Source organism: Gallus gallus, chromosome 6 (genome assembly GCF_016699485.2).
Source record: "Gallus gallus isolate bGalGal1 chromosome 6, bGalGal1.mat.broiler.GRCg7b, whole genome shotgun sequence".
NCBI classification, from domain to species: domain Eukaryota; kingdom Metazoa; phylum Chordata; class Aves; order Galliformes; family Phasianidae; genus Gallus; species Gallus gallus.
This window is the reverse complement of record NC_052537.1, coordinates 19,491,756-19,510,579: the sequence shown is the minus strand read 5'-3', so window position 1 is coordinate 19,510,579 and position 18,824 is coordinate 19,491,756. Positions and strand designations below refer to the sequence as shown.

At 37.3% G+C, this 18,824-nt stretch overlaps 1 protein-coding gene across 5 annotated transcripts in view; it reads left to right on the top strand.

Moving 5' to 3' along the window:
- ERCC6 (ERCC excision repair 6, chromatin remodeling factor) overlaps positions 1 to 13,427 on the top strand; it is a 54,308-nt gene extending 40,881 nt beyond the window's left edge. For 4 of the 5 annotated variants that reach the window (XM_040702654.2, XM_004942140.5, XM_421656.7 and 1 more), the window contains exons 11-22: positions 98 to 274; positions 1,461 to 1,577; positions 2,987 to 3,082; positions 3,990 to 4,208; positions 4,910 to 5,020; positions 5,429 to 5,548; positions 6,564 to 6,658; positions 8,406 to 8,551; positions 8,637 to 9,350; positions 9,888 to 10,089; positions 10,438 to 10,516; positions 10,954 to 13,427. In XM_040702654.2, coding sequence (XP_040558588.1) covers positions 98 to 274; positions 1,461 to 1,577; positions 2,987 to 3,082; positions 3,990 to 4,208; positions 4,910 to 5,020; positions 5,429 to 5,548; positions 6,564 to 6,658; positions 8,406 to 8,551; positions 8,637 to 9,350; positions 9,888 to 10,089; positions 10,438 to 10,516; positions 10,954 to 11,388 — 2,511 coding nt within the window. In that variant the 3' untranslated portion in view covers positions 11,389 to 13,427. The remainder of the gene's footprint in view (positions 1 to 97; positions 275 to 1,460; positions 1,578 to 2,986; positions 3,083 to 3,989; positions 4,209 to 4,909; positions 5,021 to 5,428; positions 5,549 to 6,563; positions 6,659 to 8,405; positions 8,552 to 8,636; positions 9,351 to 9,887; positions 10,090 to 10,437; positions 10,517 to 10,953) is intronic. The other variant, XM_015288418.4, reaches the window with a different exon arrangement.
- Positions 13,428 to 18,824: the final 5,397 nt, after the last annotated feature.

The window sequence follows — 18,824 nt, the reverse complement described above, 5'->3', positions numbered from 1 at the left end:
CGGTGGTGAAATTGAAAATCCACTGAGGCAGGGAATCGTGTTACACTGTGAGCAATGACAATGGCTTAATTTTGTTTCTGTTTTTATTAATTAATAGTTCCGCACACCCCATCGCATCATCCTGTCTGGTTCCCCTATGCAAAATAACTTGAAGGAACTCTGGTCCCTCTTTGACTTTGTATTCCCAGGGAAACTGGGAACACTACCTGTGTTCATGGAGCAATTTTCTGTTCCAATAACCATGGGAGGATACTCCAATGCCTCGCCTGTGCAGGTAAATGCATTGAAAATTTCACTAGAAACTGTTGTAGTGTTTCAAAACTGATTTTTAAGTGTACTTTTTGCTGTGCGTTCTAGGCACAAACAATAGAGTCATGCATCTGTGTTTCACTTCTGTGTATGTGGAAAAGGTTCAACAAAATGAGACCATTTCTTCTATATAGGGATACAAAATAAACACAAACGTTTCTTGTCAAGAAAGTTGGAATCATTATAAGTATTGTCTGAAATGAAGTAAAGATGTGCAAGTGTGAGGAAAAGACTAATCTCAGATTCTAATGAGATTAAAATTTCATTAAAAGAATAAGTACTCTTATTAATATTTGTAGTTGTGGTTCTCTGACATCTTAAGCACATTTCAAGTTAGCTAATAGTTAAACTGTTAGTAATCTGTAGACTAAAAGTTTTGTAGAAACATCTAAAAATTTGCTGTTAAATATTATTCAAAATATTTTGCACATATACATTTCTAAACTTTTCTTTTCTTTTTGAGCTTAAGTGCTTCCCTTGTCCAAAGCTTAGTAATTTACTTAATTGGACAGCTAATTTGTTTTTTTATATATCAATAATTTATTGTATTCTTTGTTTTGCTTTAAGAAAAATGAAGGTATTTTTAGCCATTATGTACAGTTAATACCCATCTCACACATCCATTACCCATTATAGAACCATATGTTCCATTTGAGGCCAGAGTGACCTTTAGTTTCTGTGATCATGGGGATTTTCTTGTACTGATTTTTTTTTTTTTAATAGTCTCAAGTGGACACTAATCTTCACTTATTGTCTGGTAACCACCATTGCTTCAGGCCTCTTTTTTTTTTCCCTTGATCTTCAGTATGTGTGCTAGCAGTTATTCATGCAGATTTTGGTTCTATGCAAGTTTAAATTCAAATTGGTTTTTTTGTTTTCTTGAAAGAAATCTCATTTCTGGTCTCTAAAATTCCACTAAATTAGTCAATATAAATCAGTGGTATCTAAGGAAAAGTTATTTATGCAGTATTTATTGCAGCTAATGTGAATTTTATTGCAGTTCATGTTGTGTTAAGTAGGTAACTGTAGGACCACATCAATCATAAGCCATCTCATAAAAGAGGGCTTCCCAGTTACTAGTTATTTAATATCGTGTGTTGCTAGAATATCAAGAACCAAAATACAATTATTGACTTTTCTTCCTTTTTCAGGTAAAAACTGCATACAAATGTGCGTGTGTGCTACGGGACGCCATAAACCCTTACCTGCTGCGAAGAATGAAGGCTGATGTTAAAATGAGCCTTTCGCTTCCTGATAAAAATGAGCAGGTTTGCTTGGTGTTACTCTTGGACCTGTGCCCTCTTCCTTCCAAAAGTTCAGACTTTGTGTGCTGATAGCAATTGAAATGCTATTTTAACTATGGATAAGACAGAGAGCTTTTAAGTTGCTTAATCTTTTCCTCTGTTTTCTGAGCGTTAAATGGTCTTAATCTTACAGTCTAAGCATGTACATTCTTATCTAAGAAACAAAGGCTATTTGAAGCTTGTTCAGGCTTGTTTACTACAGTCCTCATAGGTCACAGGTGCACCACAAGTGTTTTAGAATGGTGCATCTCTTGGACACTTCAGCATTGTTTCCTGCTGTAAGAGGGTCAACTTGTGCTGCAAGCATTAGAGGAAATATACAACCACAGTTTTTCGTGTTGCAAGTTAGCTGGACCTGTAAATTATAGTAAGTTTCCAAAACTCTAGCCTTTTGCTCTAGAACTTACTATTTACACTGCAAAGAGGTGGGATGTTTTTTAAGAAATGTTTTGACTCAAAGCTGAGGAGGTTGTAAGGATTATTTAAATAAATGAAATTCCTACAAATACTTGGTACAAGTAAACTCTTCTGCCTCTCACGTTTTGGAGCTTGGGGCTTTCTTATATTTTCCTAACCCTTTTCCTTTCTGTCTCTTCCCTCTAAAAGAGAAGCAGTCATGCCAGTAACTCTTTGTAAGACATAAGAAATTAATAAAGCAGACTCAGTTTCTGCTGTGCAGTCCAATGGTCTTTTTTAATCAAATTTTGAATTTCTATTTACTTACGGTCCTGGACTACTTACTCTAAATAATGTAGTCATAAGTAGATTAAACAAATTTTATTTTTATTATTGTCAGCCATGGGGTACCGTGTAAGTTTGACTTGCATCATAATGTTGAGAGCCTTTCAGGTTGTGAGGAAGTGATTTTTTTCCATTTCAGCCCATGAGACCATCTGAAAAATGATTAGCCTTATAGCGTGAGCATATAATGACAGTACAAGTTGTGTTTTCTAACCTGTTGTTTTCTCATGAGTTACTGACAATTTACAAATTGTAAGGAACATAACAAACACATGGAGGAAAGTGTTTCTTATAAAAGTACTTTTGAGAAAATGCTAATGCTGCATGGTTAGCTCAGTAAAGCTGGAAAATGGCAGCACTTCCAAAACTAAAGCAATATGAGAGGAAAAGGTAAAAACTGTGTAAGGGCACAGGAAAATGTTGAAACTCATCTCAACGTTTATGCTCATTCTCTAAAAATTCTTACAAAGTTTAATTTATAATGATCTCCCTACAGTGTCTTTTTAATTCAATATGTCAGACACATCTACAAAGTTTCATTGTAGCAAATTACGTATTGAAAAACTTTAAAATTTTCGAAGTCTGGTGTTTACAAGTTGGACTTGACCTGTTTGCTTGTTTTGCTTTGGTAGGTCCTTTTTTGTCGTCTGACAGATGAGCAGCGTCAAGTCTATCAAAATTTCATCGACTCTAAAGAGGTCTACCAGATTCTCAATGGAGACATGCAGGTTGGCATTAATTAAGGTTGATGACAGGTAGAGTTCGATGGATAAAGTCACAGATTGATGTTCACTTTCTTCTCGCTGGGTTCTAAGCAGAAAGGGAAACACATTCAGTCTCAGTTCTGCTTTTGTGGATGTCTGCTTTTCTTTTTTCCTTCATAACTGTTCTGTGGAGTATGTAGAATTAGGAGTCCTTATGTGATGGCATGACCAGATAAAAATAAGAAAAACTAGACCATAAATAGTGTGTTGGCTCATCCCATTTTCAGTTATGGAAGATGGAGGGATTACCTTCTTTCAAACCAGTTTTTCTGAGCTCCCGTTATATCAGATGAATTAATGTCAGTTGTATTAAATGAATAACTGAACAGATCTTTTCTAGCATGGTATCAAAAGTAGTCACTTTCAGCACTGTGTGTTTATGTAAGTATGTTGACTCAGCTGTTCTTTGTTGCCGTGTATTCCAAAAGGTTTACCTGCTATCCTCGAGGTCTCTTTGAAACTACTTGCTAACACAGGGAGACAGAGGGGAGATAGGATGAACACAATAATTTAATGGAAGAAACTTGATGGATTTTTTTTTTCTTTTAGATAGGAAAAGCTTGACCATGATCAACAGCTAAGGAATGCTTCTGCTAATGTGGAAATTTTTGCAGAATTCACTTAACCTTGTCATCAGAATACACTCACAGTAATAAATTTTAATTGACCATTTCCTATACTGATTTTTCCCAAAATGTTACACGAAACAAAAGTATTGGCATCCACTGGTTCTTCTAAAGAGCAAACCACTATTAAAAACACTCATCTTGTTTATGATTAGATTTATCCATTGTTATTTCTCATTCACAACGCATGTAGATGTAAGTATTTGTCAGGAAATAAAAAAGATATTTTCTTCTGTATTGTTTAGGTTTTCTCAGGACTTGTAGCTTTGAGGAAGATTTGCAACCACCCTGACCTCTTCTCTGGTGGTCCCAAGATTTTGAAGTGTGTACCAGATGCTGACTTGGAGGAAGCAGATCAGTTTGGATATTGGAAACGTTCTGGAAAAATGATAGTGGTAGAGTCCTTGCTGAAAATATGGCACAAGCAAGGTCACAGAGTGTTGTTTTTCACTCAGTCAAGACAGGTAAGATGAGCTCATTGCTTTTTTGTTTTTTTTATTAGTAAAACTAAAAGGTGTTTTTGTCCTGACGAGGCTTGTAATTTAAAACAGTTATTTTTGGTGATCTTCTTATAAAATTAACATGTTATTGGGGAAGGAAAAAAAAAAAGTCTAATGTCATTGGAATAATTGAAGACCGGTTTCATAGCTCACAAGCTTTATTGAAAGGACAGTGTTGTGGCAACTGTTGCCCAAGTTGAATATACTGGGTCAAAGCTTGTATTAGTTGTAACTATACAGTACTAGGCTAAAGTAGTGGTGATGTATCTATCGCCCCTTCTGCATAATTTCAGGATCAAACTGGTAGTCAGTTAACATCTAATCCTGAGAATTGTGTGCTTTGGGCCAGTAACACAGCCAGTGACCTTCATTCATTTTCTCTATATAGTCATTGTTTTGTCTTCTGTGGATTCCCTGGAATGCTGAACCATTTACCTGGTTAAACATTCCAGTCTTGCATTCAGCAATGAAATAACTACTCTTTAGTTTACTCCAATTACAATAAGTTGATGAATTTTCTGCTAACTTAAGATTCACAAATTGTTGGTTCTCTTTCTTGTTTGTTTGACTGGCACTGCATTTAGTATCAGAAATTCTCACAACTCAATCAGATGCTTGTTTAGTCTTCGCATCTGGATTTCATTACTTTTTTTCTATCACAACAGATGCTGCAGATCCTTGAAGTCTTTCTGAGAGACAGAAACTATTCCTACCTCAGGATGGATGGCACTACAACAATAGCATCCAGACAACCCCTTATAACAAGATACAATGAGGTGAGATGTTTGATATCCATACACTAATGCCTATTATTGAGTATAGTGCCTGAACTTAGCTTGAATTACTGGTATTCATTTTTGATCTATTTTTAAATACTTCGTATTTGGGAAGTTCAGTCAAATGAAATCACTTTCCTAGTGTGAGGGGGAAAATGTCATCATTGCTTTAATATACATTTTCTGCTAAGAAAAAAAGAATGTTGAAATGTAAAGTAAGTTTATTGAGCAACAATAAAGGAAAAATAGATCAAACTACTTGTATTTGTTAAAAGTGATATTAGGTAAACAAGGAAATTTGGCTCTCTTTGGATCTTTGCAAATAATAACAATAAAAGAATGGAGGACATAACAAAAATGATCTTGTACTTGGGTAAATCTTTTAGTAAGTTCTGTTCTGTGTTACAGGATAAATCCATATTTATTTTTCTTCTGACAACTCGTGTTGGTGGTATTGGAGTTAACTTGACTGGTGCTGACCGGGTTATTATTTATGATCCTGACTGGAATCCCAGTACGGACACACAGGTGAGTTTGTTCGTTGCATTCTATTCAACAAAAACATTGAAATGAAACTGAAGATAGAATGAGATCTGTCTCCTCAGTGTTAAAGCACTATGCTGCTCTTCCCTAAGTTGTTGTTGCCAGCAGTGGTCAATTAGGGGACAGTTCCATATTTTGATTGCTCTTTTGGAAAAGCTATTATCAGTGGTTCCCACCACATCCCTTTTATATTGTTACGTTACCACTCTTCAATAGTGTGGACTCATATAATCAGTGTAGCAAAACAAACAGTTGAAATGGCTTGTTTGGTTTTTTTTCCTAATAAATAAACATACTAGATGTTTTGCAAGGAAGAATGCAGCTGTTCGGCCACTGAACAGACATGACTGCTCATGGTGGCAATGCAGAGTAATAAAAGGAGAAAAAATTTGCTTAAGTTGACTTTATCACTAGTTGTGTATAGCTATGTCTTTAGGAGAAGCTGCTTTTAATGATGAGACTCTGGGTTACCAGGTCCCTTAATGTTGTTTGGGCTTACATGTTTGAGAGGAATAAATTTTTTCTGATGGAAAGAAATCCTGAATAGCTCTGAGATCTGCAAGTATGCAGATCTAGAGAGGTCTGTTTTAGTGGTTGTTTTGAGAGTTTTTTATAAAAGTTTTCAGTTTAGAAAAAGAAAAAAATTTTAAAGGAGAATCTTATTTCACAAGTCATCTTTAATATAACTTTGTTTCAGAACAAGTCTATTTAAAGTATTTACCCTACGTATCAGTTCTGATTTTAAGATACTGATTTATTCTTTGAGATTTTGCATAGGTTTCTTGTTGCAATTGGATTCTTGTCTTTCTACATACATATACTTTCTAAATTGTTTTCCTCTCCTTCTGAGTTAGTTGTCCTAATGCTGTAGAAATACTACGATATAGCTACTTGAACTTTGTTAAATGTTCAAACTAGGTTTGATATGCTGGTATTGGTAGCTCCCTATCAAACACATCTAGAAGGCTAATGTCTGGTAACCAAACCTTTTGTGTTCCAGGCTCGCGAACGTGCTTGGAGAATAGGTCAAAAGAAGCAAGTGACTGTGTACAGACTTCTCACTGCAGGTACTATTGAAGAGAAGATATACCACAGGTCAGTCAAAACGATTCCTTGGATATAGTCCTGTGCTCAAGAAAATGTTTGCAGACAACCTGAGACTGTAACAATAACACACCTGTGAACGCAACCCCCCGGCCTTTACCATGACAGGCATCTATCTGTAGCTCTAGCTCTAAAACCCACGTGCTAAACATACTTCACTTGGTTTTAGCAGCTGTGTTCAGTACACAGAGAATTCACTGTAAGGGAGAGCCTTAGCACAGAAAATGGGCTGGTTATGCAGAAGATGAAACTTGACAAGTCTGAGCTGCAATTTGAAATGAACAAGCTTTTTTATCCCTAGAATATGTAAAGATAAATGCTACATGAACATATACTTGCTGTGCTTCAATCCTAATTTTATTTTATTCCAAAATTGTTCCAAAACTCAAGAATTAAATCCCAAGAACTGCCAGTCATATTCATGCTATTTATTCCAAAATGTAGCTGGAGTCTTAAAGTGCTTGCGTTTCTGAATAACAAAATCTTTTTGTTTGCTTTCCCATTCAGCTTTCTCAGTAGTTAGCTTCACTCACATGAATTCCAAGTGAACAACATGTGTGGGAATCCTCTTGCTAGGTATTGCTATTTAGAACAGGAATATCCTCTTTGAAAATGCAGATGAATGAATGAATGGGAAGCTCTAAATAATGAAATACCAGCACTTACTGAGTGCATTTTTTTTCTCTGCTTTACCACACTGATGCAAAGCATCCGCTGTTGGTTGGCTTGCATCCCTCTGGCATGTACGTGTTTGAACAACAGTGACCACATCAAGGAAGTGGGCTCTAAGGGTCAGGACAGCCGTCAGAAATCTATTTTATTTCCAGAACAGTACAATAGATTTCATGCTTTAAGCAAGTTGTCTTTTCTCTTTGCCTCATGTTTTCCTCTCTGCAAATATGTGGTCATCCCATGCAGAAAGCTATGAAGCTTTTAATTCCTTAAAATTCCAGAAGTTGTCTTATGAGTGCACTGCAGTACCTGATGCTTATGTTTGAATGTAGTTTTGACGTTTACATGTTTTAAAAATATTGTCCTTGTTTAATGCCAGCAGAGCTGAAATGATGATGATAATACTTCTTTAGAACTGATTCCCATTTCTATTTGGGATGTATTTTTAATAATACATTTAAAATTTAATAATAATGCTTATGACAATCAAAAAATTACGTTGTATAAACGTGGCATAAAAGTAGATCTACTAATACTAGCAGACTTTCTTCCTCTCAAACTCATTTTGTTTTCTCTTTTCACTGATTGCCATCCAGTCCTCACCATTAGACTATGAGCTACCATGCTGCCTTTGATTTCTTCAACTACTAAAAATGACATTTTAACATGATCTTGTTTTTCATTTAAACAGCTTTCTGATTGCTATATATGTGAGCTTTTCAATTTTAAAGGACCAAAAAAAAAAAAACCACCCTAGCTGTGAAGTTATTTATTGCTTAGTTAACGGGTGCCTCACAGGACACTTCAGGATGGTGGTTACCTGTTGTGTTATGGGATTGTTGCAAAACAGTAAATCCCCATGTTTAGCAATTTAGTTGGTTGTTTGAAAGTTACCAACTCAAGATTGTCTTTTGGAAACTAGCATCATCTTCCCACTGTTTAATCATTCTGCAGGGTAACATTTGTGCTTATACAGTTTTCTGTTTAAGTACTGTAGTCAGTACTTAAACATAGCTAGATGTTGTTTCCTGCATAAATTACTTTTGCTTTGTTTGTTTGGTTTTAGACAAATCTTCAAGCAGTTTTTAACAAACAGAGTACTGAAAGACCCTAAGCAAAGGCGCTTTTTCAAATCCAATGATCTTTATGAGCTCTTTACTCTGAGCAGCCCAGATGTGTCTCAGGGGACAGAAACAAGTGCAATTTTTGCAGGTACACTTTTTTCCTAATATTTTTAATAGAAAAAAAAATGTTTGAAGTGTTTGTTGAATTGATACTAATTTTATTAATTCCTCAGGTACTGGTTCAGATGTTCAAGTCCCCAAACACCAATTGAAACGGAAACTTGAAAGGCCAGCTGATGATGACACTTTGAAAGGTGGTCTCCATCTAAAAAAAAGCAGCTCACCAAAGTACAGCAAGTCATCCAGTTCCCACTTAACCAGGCACAGGGCAAATTCTTCTGAAGCAATAGAGACCAGTGAGGAAGCCAAAGGCAATTTGGAAACTTTTGACCAAAATAGCTATGCAAAAGATAATGCAGAAACTGCTACTGATATAAATTCAGTGAATAAAAGCAAGCAAGAAAGCTTGGAAAGAGCTGACATATCTCTGTCCCAGTCACTGCCAGGTGGTGCAGGGTCTTCAGAGAATGCCAAGGTGACTGAGGAAGAACATGAAGTGGCTAATGAAAATGCTGAAGGAGATTTTAGCCTTCTTTGTGGTGCAGCTGGCTCTCAGGAAAAGCAGGTTGATAAAACAGAAGATGGGCAATTGGATAATAATCATTATAAATGCACCTCAAAAACAAAGCACAGGGTGGATATGCTATCACATGACAGCCATAAAGAGAAGTCTAAGAAGAAACATCACAAAGATGCCAAGTTTGAAGGGGAACGTATTCCTCACCTGGTGAAACAAAAGCGCTACAAGAAGGAGGACAGTGAAGAGAAGGAGTTAGACCCAAAGAAAAATGATGATTATGTCTTGGAGAAACTCTTCAAGAAAACAGGTAATTTTTGTTATTTGATTTGTGCAGCAGTGACAGGCTATTGAAATAGATGTGTGCAAAGCTTATGCAAGCGAGAAAGAGCAGTTTATCTAGTCTGTTACTGTCATGACATGTTCAAATGTTTTGTTGAAATTGATTAGGTAGGAGTGTGCTGGTTGCCTTCCAGAAACTCCCTTGGATATGAAAGTAGTACAGTGTTTATTTTGGAAATAAATAGGTAACCAGCCTTCATTTAGGCAAGAGTTCCACTTCTGTTTGTCCTGTCCATAACAATAGAAATGATCAATTTAACCACATAATTGCTAAGTCTTTTGTAAATAATGACCTCATCTGCACACCAAATGTGGTTTACTGTCAAATTGATTGCTCAACTGATAGAAGGGGGATCTCTTACTAGAAATGACTGTACTGAAGTGCTGAATGTAATCGATCTGAAAATGGGAGAAAAAAAAAAAGATTGTGGCATTCATTTATGATTAACATTTCACTTAACAAGTGTCCTCCTTCAACTTTTCTTGTGTGTGCTCTGTTCACTAGGGGTACACAGTGTAATGAAGCACGATGCCATTATGGAAGCTTCCAGTGCAGATTATGTGCTGGTGGAAGCAGAAGCAAACAGAGTGGCCCAGGATGCACTAAGAGCCTTAAAGGTCTCTCGACAGCGATGCTTAGGAGCTGCTTCTGGTGTGCCAACCTGGACAGGTGTGAGTGGTCTTTCAGGTGCACCATCAGGTGTAAAGTAAGTTCATTTCTCACACTGCTTATCCAAAAATAGAAGAGTTCCTTAGAATGGTGTGGATTATTTCTTTTTGCACCCAGAATTTGTAGTAATGTATCATTTTTCATTTGTTTCAATATGTTTCTTTTTTTTTTTTTTAATATTTAATAAGACAAAATGACGTATTTCGAGGCTAGAAAGTAGTCTATTCTGGAGTATAAAAAAGCATTACTGTTTCACAGTACAGGAGAGGGAGGTTGGTAGGGCTCTCTTGAGAATCCTAGAATGCAAAGCCAGTTCTTGGCTTTGGCAAAAGTATCCTAATTTTGAGAGAGATTTCTCATGGAATTAATTCTTTTGCATGTTTAGGAGTCGGTTTGGTCAAAAAAGAAACCCTATGCTGCTTTCTTCACATTCCACTTGTGTATCACCTATGAAAAAGTGCAAGGTAAGAAAGACAAGCTAGTATTTCTCTTTAAATAGCTTGTGTGTGTGTGTGTGTGTGTGTGTGTGTGTATAGTGAAATGTTCTGACTTATGCAACAAACCTGACTTATACTGATTTATACTCATACCTATTCTTCATATGATTATGTACACTAATAGAATTTTCAGTCACCCAAGAATTTTTCATTTTTATACAGCATCTTGTCTAATCAAATACATCAAACTGCAACATGCACCACTTGTCTGTCTCAAGATCAGCAATGCTTTTCTTTCACTTCCTAAGTGTTAAAGTATATATTCAAGTTGAAACTAAAGCATACAACAAAGAGGCAGTATATTACAAATGTGCTCATATATGTTATTTAAGTCTAAATGGCAAGCAGATTTTGTTAAACAGATTATGGATCTCAGAATACATGGTCTATATGTTTATTTGTAGGATGCAGATACAATGAAGAAAGAAAATGTGAAGAAGAATAGTTCCAATGGGCACTTTGATGGAAAATCGGAAACTGGAGAATCATCGTCTAGTATATTAGATTCTTCATCCTTATTAGCTAAGATGAGGGCGAGAAACCACCTTATTTTACCGCAAAGGACAGGGAATGAGGGAGATGAGAATCTTCACCAAGCTTCTGCTCCAGCCCCAGGTTCTACAGAATACGATGAATTGCTGGTGGATGTGCGGAACTTCATTGCGTTCCAGGCCCGTGTGGACGGTGAGGCTAGTACTCAGGAAATACTGCAGGAGTTTGAGTCTAAACTGCCTGCAGCACAGTCTTGTGTCTTTAGAGAACTCCTCCGCAATCTCTGCAGCTTTCATAGGAACCCAAATGGTGAAGGTGTCTGGAGACTGAAGCCAGAATTCCGCTGACCTCTGTCACGAGAAGGCACCGGTTTGCACTCAGCCAACACTCTTCTGTCAAAGACTTACTATATTTATCTTTTGAAATGAGGAATTTGTGTTCATGATTTAATAAATTACTTGAGCAGACAGTGATACAGCACTCCTTGCAGACTTAGTGCTGGCTTCATTTCCAACTTAAGCTATTTGTATGGAAGTGCTACCTACCTCATAGGTGAAGCAATACAAAGTATCACCTTTTCTTTAAAAGAAATGATGGGATGAAGAATATGTGCTGACTTTTTACTGCAGTAAGAGCCATGGATGTTGCCGTGGGCGTTTATTTGATTTCTGTGAAATTCCAAGATTTTTTCTCCGTTTTCTGTATGTTACTTAAGTGGTCACTGGGCACACAGTGTAACATCAAAAAGAAAGATTGTGATCAGCATGAGAGATTCACTTGTACTGACAAGAGTATTGAAATCATTAAGAAGCTTTCATTAGTAGTGAGAATTTGCTTTTAATGTTACTGCTTTCATTGTTGCTAGCATCTAACAAATGCAGTGTGACTTACATTACTACTTAACGTGGAAAATAATCTATTTCCACGGAGGTTTAATCACAAAAGTAAAAAGCCTGACAGTTAATATTCATGGAAAACTGATTGGATTATGGAAAACTAATTTACCCTATATTCACTGATTCAGTCACACTCCTATACACCATGGGCAGTTGCTCAGTGTAGTACTTCTTACCAGTGAGATAACAGTAACTGTTGTGTTTGTCACAGACTGTGGACTAAAATTGGGATCCCATTACATATTTGTAAGTCTCACTCTTATTGATTTCTATATAGAAAATTTTCCAGTTCCCTGTTAGTGCATAGTTTTTTACAAGGATCAAGATTGTCAGAGGAGGAATGATTTTACTGTATTTTGCTGAATATGATAATGTGTTCACACAGTCATAATATGACCTATAACTTCTGTATATCCTCCTGCCTATTCCGTAGATAGGTAGATGGAGAAAATCTCAGTCTTCTTGCCAGTCAGAACAATTCTAATACCTGTTTTCTTCCAAGAAGGGAGAATCTGATTATTTGTGGCAAACACAAGTGCTATGTTAAAGCTTTGGTGTGCTAAGTAAAGGAATCTGGGAGGTGAAAGTGGATAGGTTGGGAGAGAAAAATGACAGTCTTGCACATCTTCACAGTAACATTAAGTTACTCTATAACTTCAAGTAGGAACAGTTAGATGTGCCTAATAGCCTCACTGTCTCTAAGCTATTGAGAAAAGGGAAATCTGAGTTACTTCTGGTTTTTTTTTTTTTATATTTCAAGTACAAACACTGGAAAGTGAATGGTGAAGCAAGAATACAAACTGGGTTACTTTATGCTACATAAAAGTAGTCTTTAAGGTACTTTTAATGGCTTTTCTGTTCTTATTCTGTATTAAAGGATCTGCAGATATTTGCAAATAGTGGTGCTTTGGTGTTTCAATAACCAATTAGTTAGCTTTTCACAGAGTGGCACTGGAGAGAACAGACTGACAAAGAATCTGCTTTTCTTCCTCGTGATATTTGAAGGTGGGCCTGATGCACCTTTTCCTGACACCTTTTTCTGATACCATAACGTTTATTTATATACTCTCTTTCTGGAGAAACACAGAAACCAAGGATCCAGATTGCAATTGCAGAAATGCTTGGAAAATTGTAGATCTGTTGATAGGACTTAAAATGGATCAGTAAAAGAGTTAAAACAATCCAATCTTACTGTTCTCTCCAAAGCTATAGAGGATTTCAATTAGGTTTCAGTGTCATCCACACCGTGCATCCCTATCCATACCCCAGGAGCAATCCAGGAATTCATCTGTCAGCAAGGCTGCTGTTATCACCTTAGCTATCAGTACTTGTGTCCTGTTTTATATACTACTTTCAGTCTTAAAGACTTTTTTCCTGTACCAAGGAATGTTTGGAGCTTCTTACTGATGATCTGTTGGTGTAAATGGACCTGCATGTGCTTTTATAAATTCTTGGCTTTTATGGACTTATTAAAAAAGCAGAAACAAAAATCTGTTCTAGAAGTCTTCCTGAGTGGGGGGGGGGGGGAGGATGGAGTGGAGAAGCCATCTTTCCCTGTGTAGTGTAGCTCTGTGACTAAATGATTCTAATGATCTTTAAGTACAAGTCTGCTTTTCATGCAACTTCAAATCGTGTGCCCTAGCAACTAGATTCAAGAGGCTGAATGGATATTAGTATAATACTCAATACAAATATATTTTAAAGTATTTCATCTCAAAAAAATGTGTGAGATTAATGGTCTACAGACTGACTTATAGGTAGAAGTTCTTCTGGAATGGCTGAGACGTTTGACAGTGAGAGTTATTCAAGAATAATCCTATTCTTATTCCAGAATAGATGCTGTATCTGACTTTGTTTGTTTCTTTACCTGTGTAAAATCAATTCACTTCATATCTTTAAGGAAGGTATGAAGCAGTTCCTGACTAATGACTATGCAGTCAGGTGCATTTACCTTCAGATAGTTTAGAGGCATGTAATATCTTCAAAAGCTTTTATTTCACCCTTTCCATTTCCAAAGCATTCAGTGCTGCAGTGAGTGGTTGTTACTTTGTGTACGATTACAAAATTCACTCCATGTGGAATGCTTCTATCTTACATTTTTTCTTACGTCATCGGGAAGGAGAAAAGGAAATTTCAAAATGCAGGTGTTAATTTTGTAATCAAGTTAAATCTTACTAAAGAGAGCTATTTCAGCATGAAGCAATGTAGTCCTTAAATAGAAGGAAAAAAATCGTTGTTCTTGTTTTACTCTGTAGATATCTGGGAGGCAGCTCTAGCATTGGTTATTAAGGTGCTTTTCACCCCTTTCCCATCCTTTTCTTGTTTTATATTCTTCCAAGCATTTATTCTACTTAGTCCATCTTTTTTGCTGAACACATGAGTATGTTGACTGTACAAAATTTCTCTAGTGTAGGAACTAAATTCTGACCTAGATATCTAAATTCTGATCTAGAGGCTCTGCTGCAGGTGATAGGTGGTTGATCTTCTGAACCATAATGCCCCACCACAAAAGAAATGTTAGCAAGACAATGAATGGATAGATAGGTAGGATAGAAACAGTGATTTACAATACTGGAGAGTATTTTTTTTTTTAATCCATAAATGAGTGCTCTGGCTCAGCCTCTTCTCAGTGGGGTACACTGGGAGAACTGAGTCTACTACAGCTAATAAGCATCATCCTGGCAAGTAAAGTGGTACAGAATTGGGCTGTTAAATTAGGAAGTCCTGAATTCAGATGATATTCACCTATACCCATATCCATTTGTACACAAGTGACATGATCTGCTTTTGATTGCTGCTTTTGATTCCAAAATTGCTTAAACTTGACAAATTTTGACTGTCTTGCTAGTAGTGCAATCTGCCTCTCAAGAAGCTACAGCAGGAGGGCCACGATTTTCCAAAGGGCTTCAGAGAATTTTTTGTTCATAAAACCCTCCAGTACTTCCTTTCTCTGAGCCACTCAGTCTTTAGGACTGAATTTTCCAGCTCTGCTGACACTGATGGGCTGATTGCTGTTCCTCGAGGACCTCACCTTCTGACATTGGCCTTCATCAGAGCTAAAATGCATCTCATCCGGAATCCTGTGTGCACGTTATTGAAACAGTCACTGAATGTTAATCTTTCTCCAATTTCTATGTGCTTATTGATATTGCTGTATGGAAAGGACAAATACAGGTGAGTTGTTTTCCTGAAAAGAGACTGTTACACCTTTTTTTTTTTTTTTCTTAGTTTTTTTCTTAGAAAGCAATGATTTAAGTAGTCATTAAAAGGTAAGTCATGCTTCATCAGTGAAAAAGATGTCCAGGAAGGCATCACGTAAGTAGAAAAAGCAGTGTGATAGTTATTGTTACGGGATGTGTCCTTCAGGGAAAGCTGTCACAAGGAAGCAGCATTTAAGTAATTCATTTGAAATTCACTGGACAAACCAGTCTTAAAGAAAACAGCATCTCAACTAATGGTTTTTTTCAAAATGGTAACAATTTGCTCCAGCATCAAATAATGCTGTTTTTAAGATAAAGAACCAGGTAGACGATTAATAAAATCAGTGGACTAGTACCCTGCTTGCATCTCTTTTGCATACTGCTGTGATTCTGATGTCAAATATTAGCAATACCAGTCTAAGCCGCTTTCCCTCCTGGATAGAGAAAGTGTTGAGGAACAGATATACAAAGGCTGCTCGGAAAGTAATGCCTCCTATTTATTACGTTGGCCCACATTGTCAGAGGTAGATGTTGATGTATGACAGTGGAGGTTGAACCTTCCCAAAATACTCTATTACAGTTTGTTGCTGTGTGACAAATGGTAGCAGAGGGGCAGTCTGATACAGTGGCATCTGACATGGAGGTGTGTATGAAGCAAAGATGTGTCACTGGATTCCTCCATGCAGAAAAATTTGCAACCACTGACACTCACCAATGCTTGCTGAATGTTTATGGAGGCCAAACAGTGGATGAGAGCACAGTGAGGCAGTGGGTGGGGCATTTCAGCTGTGGTGACAGTGTTGTGAAAGATAAATTGTGTTCCCGACAGCCATGCACAGCTGTCACACCATGAAATGAAGAGCATGTTGATCAGCTCATCTGTGCAAATCAGAGGATTACAACCAGGGAACTGTGTATGGAGCTGCATATGAGCTTCAACCTGTTGGAAATGATAGTGGCAACACTGGAATATTGCAAAGTTTGCTCCAGGTGGGTCCCACAAATGCTCATACAAGAACAGAAGAACACCATATGCAAGCTTTTCAGAATCTATTGAACAGCATGTGAGTTCCTCATCTAAGAAAATGTTCAAGACAAAGCCCTGGAAAGGCAAAGCGATGTGCACTGTCTTTTGGGATAGGAAAGGGGTAATCCTTCTGGATTTCCTGGAACCTGGACCATCAACTCTGACCACTTGCTGACTAAGCTAAAGGCTCAAACTTCCTGAGTCTAGATAGAGAAGAAGACAACCTTTCTCTTGCAACACAGTAATGCCAAGTTCCCACACCAGTTTGAAGTCCACGGAACACATTGCCCATCCTGTCTAGACTGTCCTACAGCCCCAACAGTATAGTACACATTTCGCCCCTTCTGACCTTCATCTGTTCAGACCAATGAAAGATGGATTACATAGGCTACATTTTCCTAGTAACAACGTTATCATAGCAGCTGCCAAACAGTGGGTCACCTCCCCTGGTGCAGATTTTTATGAGCATGTCATGCAAGCTTTTGTTCAGCACTGGTGAAAATGCATAGTTAAGGGTGGTGACTAAGTTGAAGAACAGTGTTTTGTAGCTGAGAATCCCTATCAAACAGTCATATGGTACTCACTGCATCTGTTGTAGTCTCCATGGAAATAAATAGCAGACATTACTTTTGGAGTGACCTCTATGTATAAGTGGTTCAATGAGAAGAATGATCTAGTATGATCCAGTTCCTCCTGTGCTGGTTGTGACTGTGCTTTCTTAGATGATACATTAAGTTGGTGAAAAATGAGATGCTAAGAAACCCTGTAGAAACTTTATCAACACTTGGCCAATCCACTAATTAAACCATCAGGAAAAATTAGAAAGGAATAAAGTTAGGCAGTATAGTCAGTGAGACAATTTAAAACGTGGTATAATCTGTTTGTTTGGTTTTGTAGGAGCAGGGAGATCTGATTTCTGCTATAAACTGCTCAGAGACTTTGGATGAGATATTTTATTGCTTTCTTTTTCGCCATCTGACTGGTTCAGTCTTTAGGGGGAAAGGCAAGAAATCTTTCACTTTTTTTTTTTTTTTTTTGGAAATGCTTCAGGAAATGATTGCAGAGTACAAAGAATCCTAGTTGGAAAAACAAAGGTAATATGGCATCTTGTCTAGATCATGAATTCAGAACTGTAGTTTGCACAAAACTATCATACAAAATGCTGACAATCCAGTTTTTGAAGGGCTTGAGTAGGGCACATGCCTTGGAGTCAGGATGTGCTGGTAAGTCTGCACTTGGAGTTTTCCCTCCCTTGGGAGAGATATTTATATATTACATAAATGGTAAAACCTCTCTGCTACTTAAGGCCATTTATAATTTCTCTGTTCCAACATTCAAGCTAAATGCTGAATGTACGCTTACTAACTCAGTGGCTCTCTCCATCTACACACTCCTCGTGGGATTGCTATTCTAGGCTCTGGGGTGATGTCAACGTTCCTACTTCACATGGTATTGCTGATGTAGTACAGTCCTGTTCCTTTAGCTAAGTTTGAGAAGATAAGGCTTTCCTTAGTAATTCTTAGCTTTCATTGGTGACTTTGTTTTTGCTGCCTCTAACGTTAGAAGCAGAGAGAGATCTGACCCCTCTCATGCAAGGGTTGTTTCTCTTTACTTTATAAAATGGTTCTATGGCAGCTGCTATGAAGCAAGTGAAACACTTTTGGGTGTTGTTTTGTTGGTGTTTTTTTTTTGTTGTTTGTTTGTTTGTTTTGCTCCCTGCCAGCAAAAGCCACCATGGAGACTACAGTGCATGTTCTTTTTGGTTCCTGTGCTCAGGAAACCAAAAAGAACTCCTTTATCCAGAAAGAAGAAATTACTGTAAGTCATCAAGCTAGAAAATACAGAACCTGGACAGAAAGTGCACAGAGAAGAGTTAGGCCACTCTTCTGAGAAAGAAGCAACTTGCAGCCTGCTCTGTTCACTAGTTTCAAGGGGTTTGTGCTAAAATGAAATGAATACTGACAAATTAAAGGGAGCTGAACTCATTTCTGAACAGCAGGGCTGACCATGCATTTAAGACCAAATTTGTTAGGGCTCTAAAATATGCAACAAAGGTTCACAAGTAGACTTTGCTCTGCCACTTAATGATACAATGGGATAACCAAGCTGTTTCAGTGTTGCTGTCCCGTATTAACTGCTATGTGTTCAAAGATGAGGTGGTGATAGGCCACAAAATAAATCCCACTGTTCTTACCCATAAGCTAATCCTGAAAGCCTGGTAATTTTGAATTCTACAGACCCTCCAAACTGTTTATCCTCCATTTGAAAGAGGGAGAAGGAAAAGCGATGCCAATTCTGAATTCTTTGGAGAATCCACCTACAATTTTATTTTGTTAGCTGTGTACCATAGTTCCCTATAGATTCACTGCTTTTCCTAGGTTCCCAAAGCCACACTGCTAGTAACATGTAAATGGAGAGAACACACTATTTTTATGGTACAGAACAGGGATGTTGAAGCCTTGCACTAATTGCGAACTAGAATGTAGTATCATCAGTGGAGCTATGACCAACTCCTGTATAAGGCTTACATAAGTGGTGAGTCATACATTCTTACGAAAGAATAAGGAGAGAGGCTTTCATTATGTTGTTTGCCTAATCAGAAATATGAAAATAAAAGAACACAGCACTCAGTGGGTTATGTTTGGCTAACAGTAGGCTAG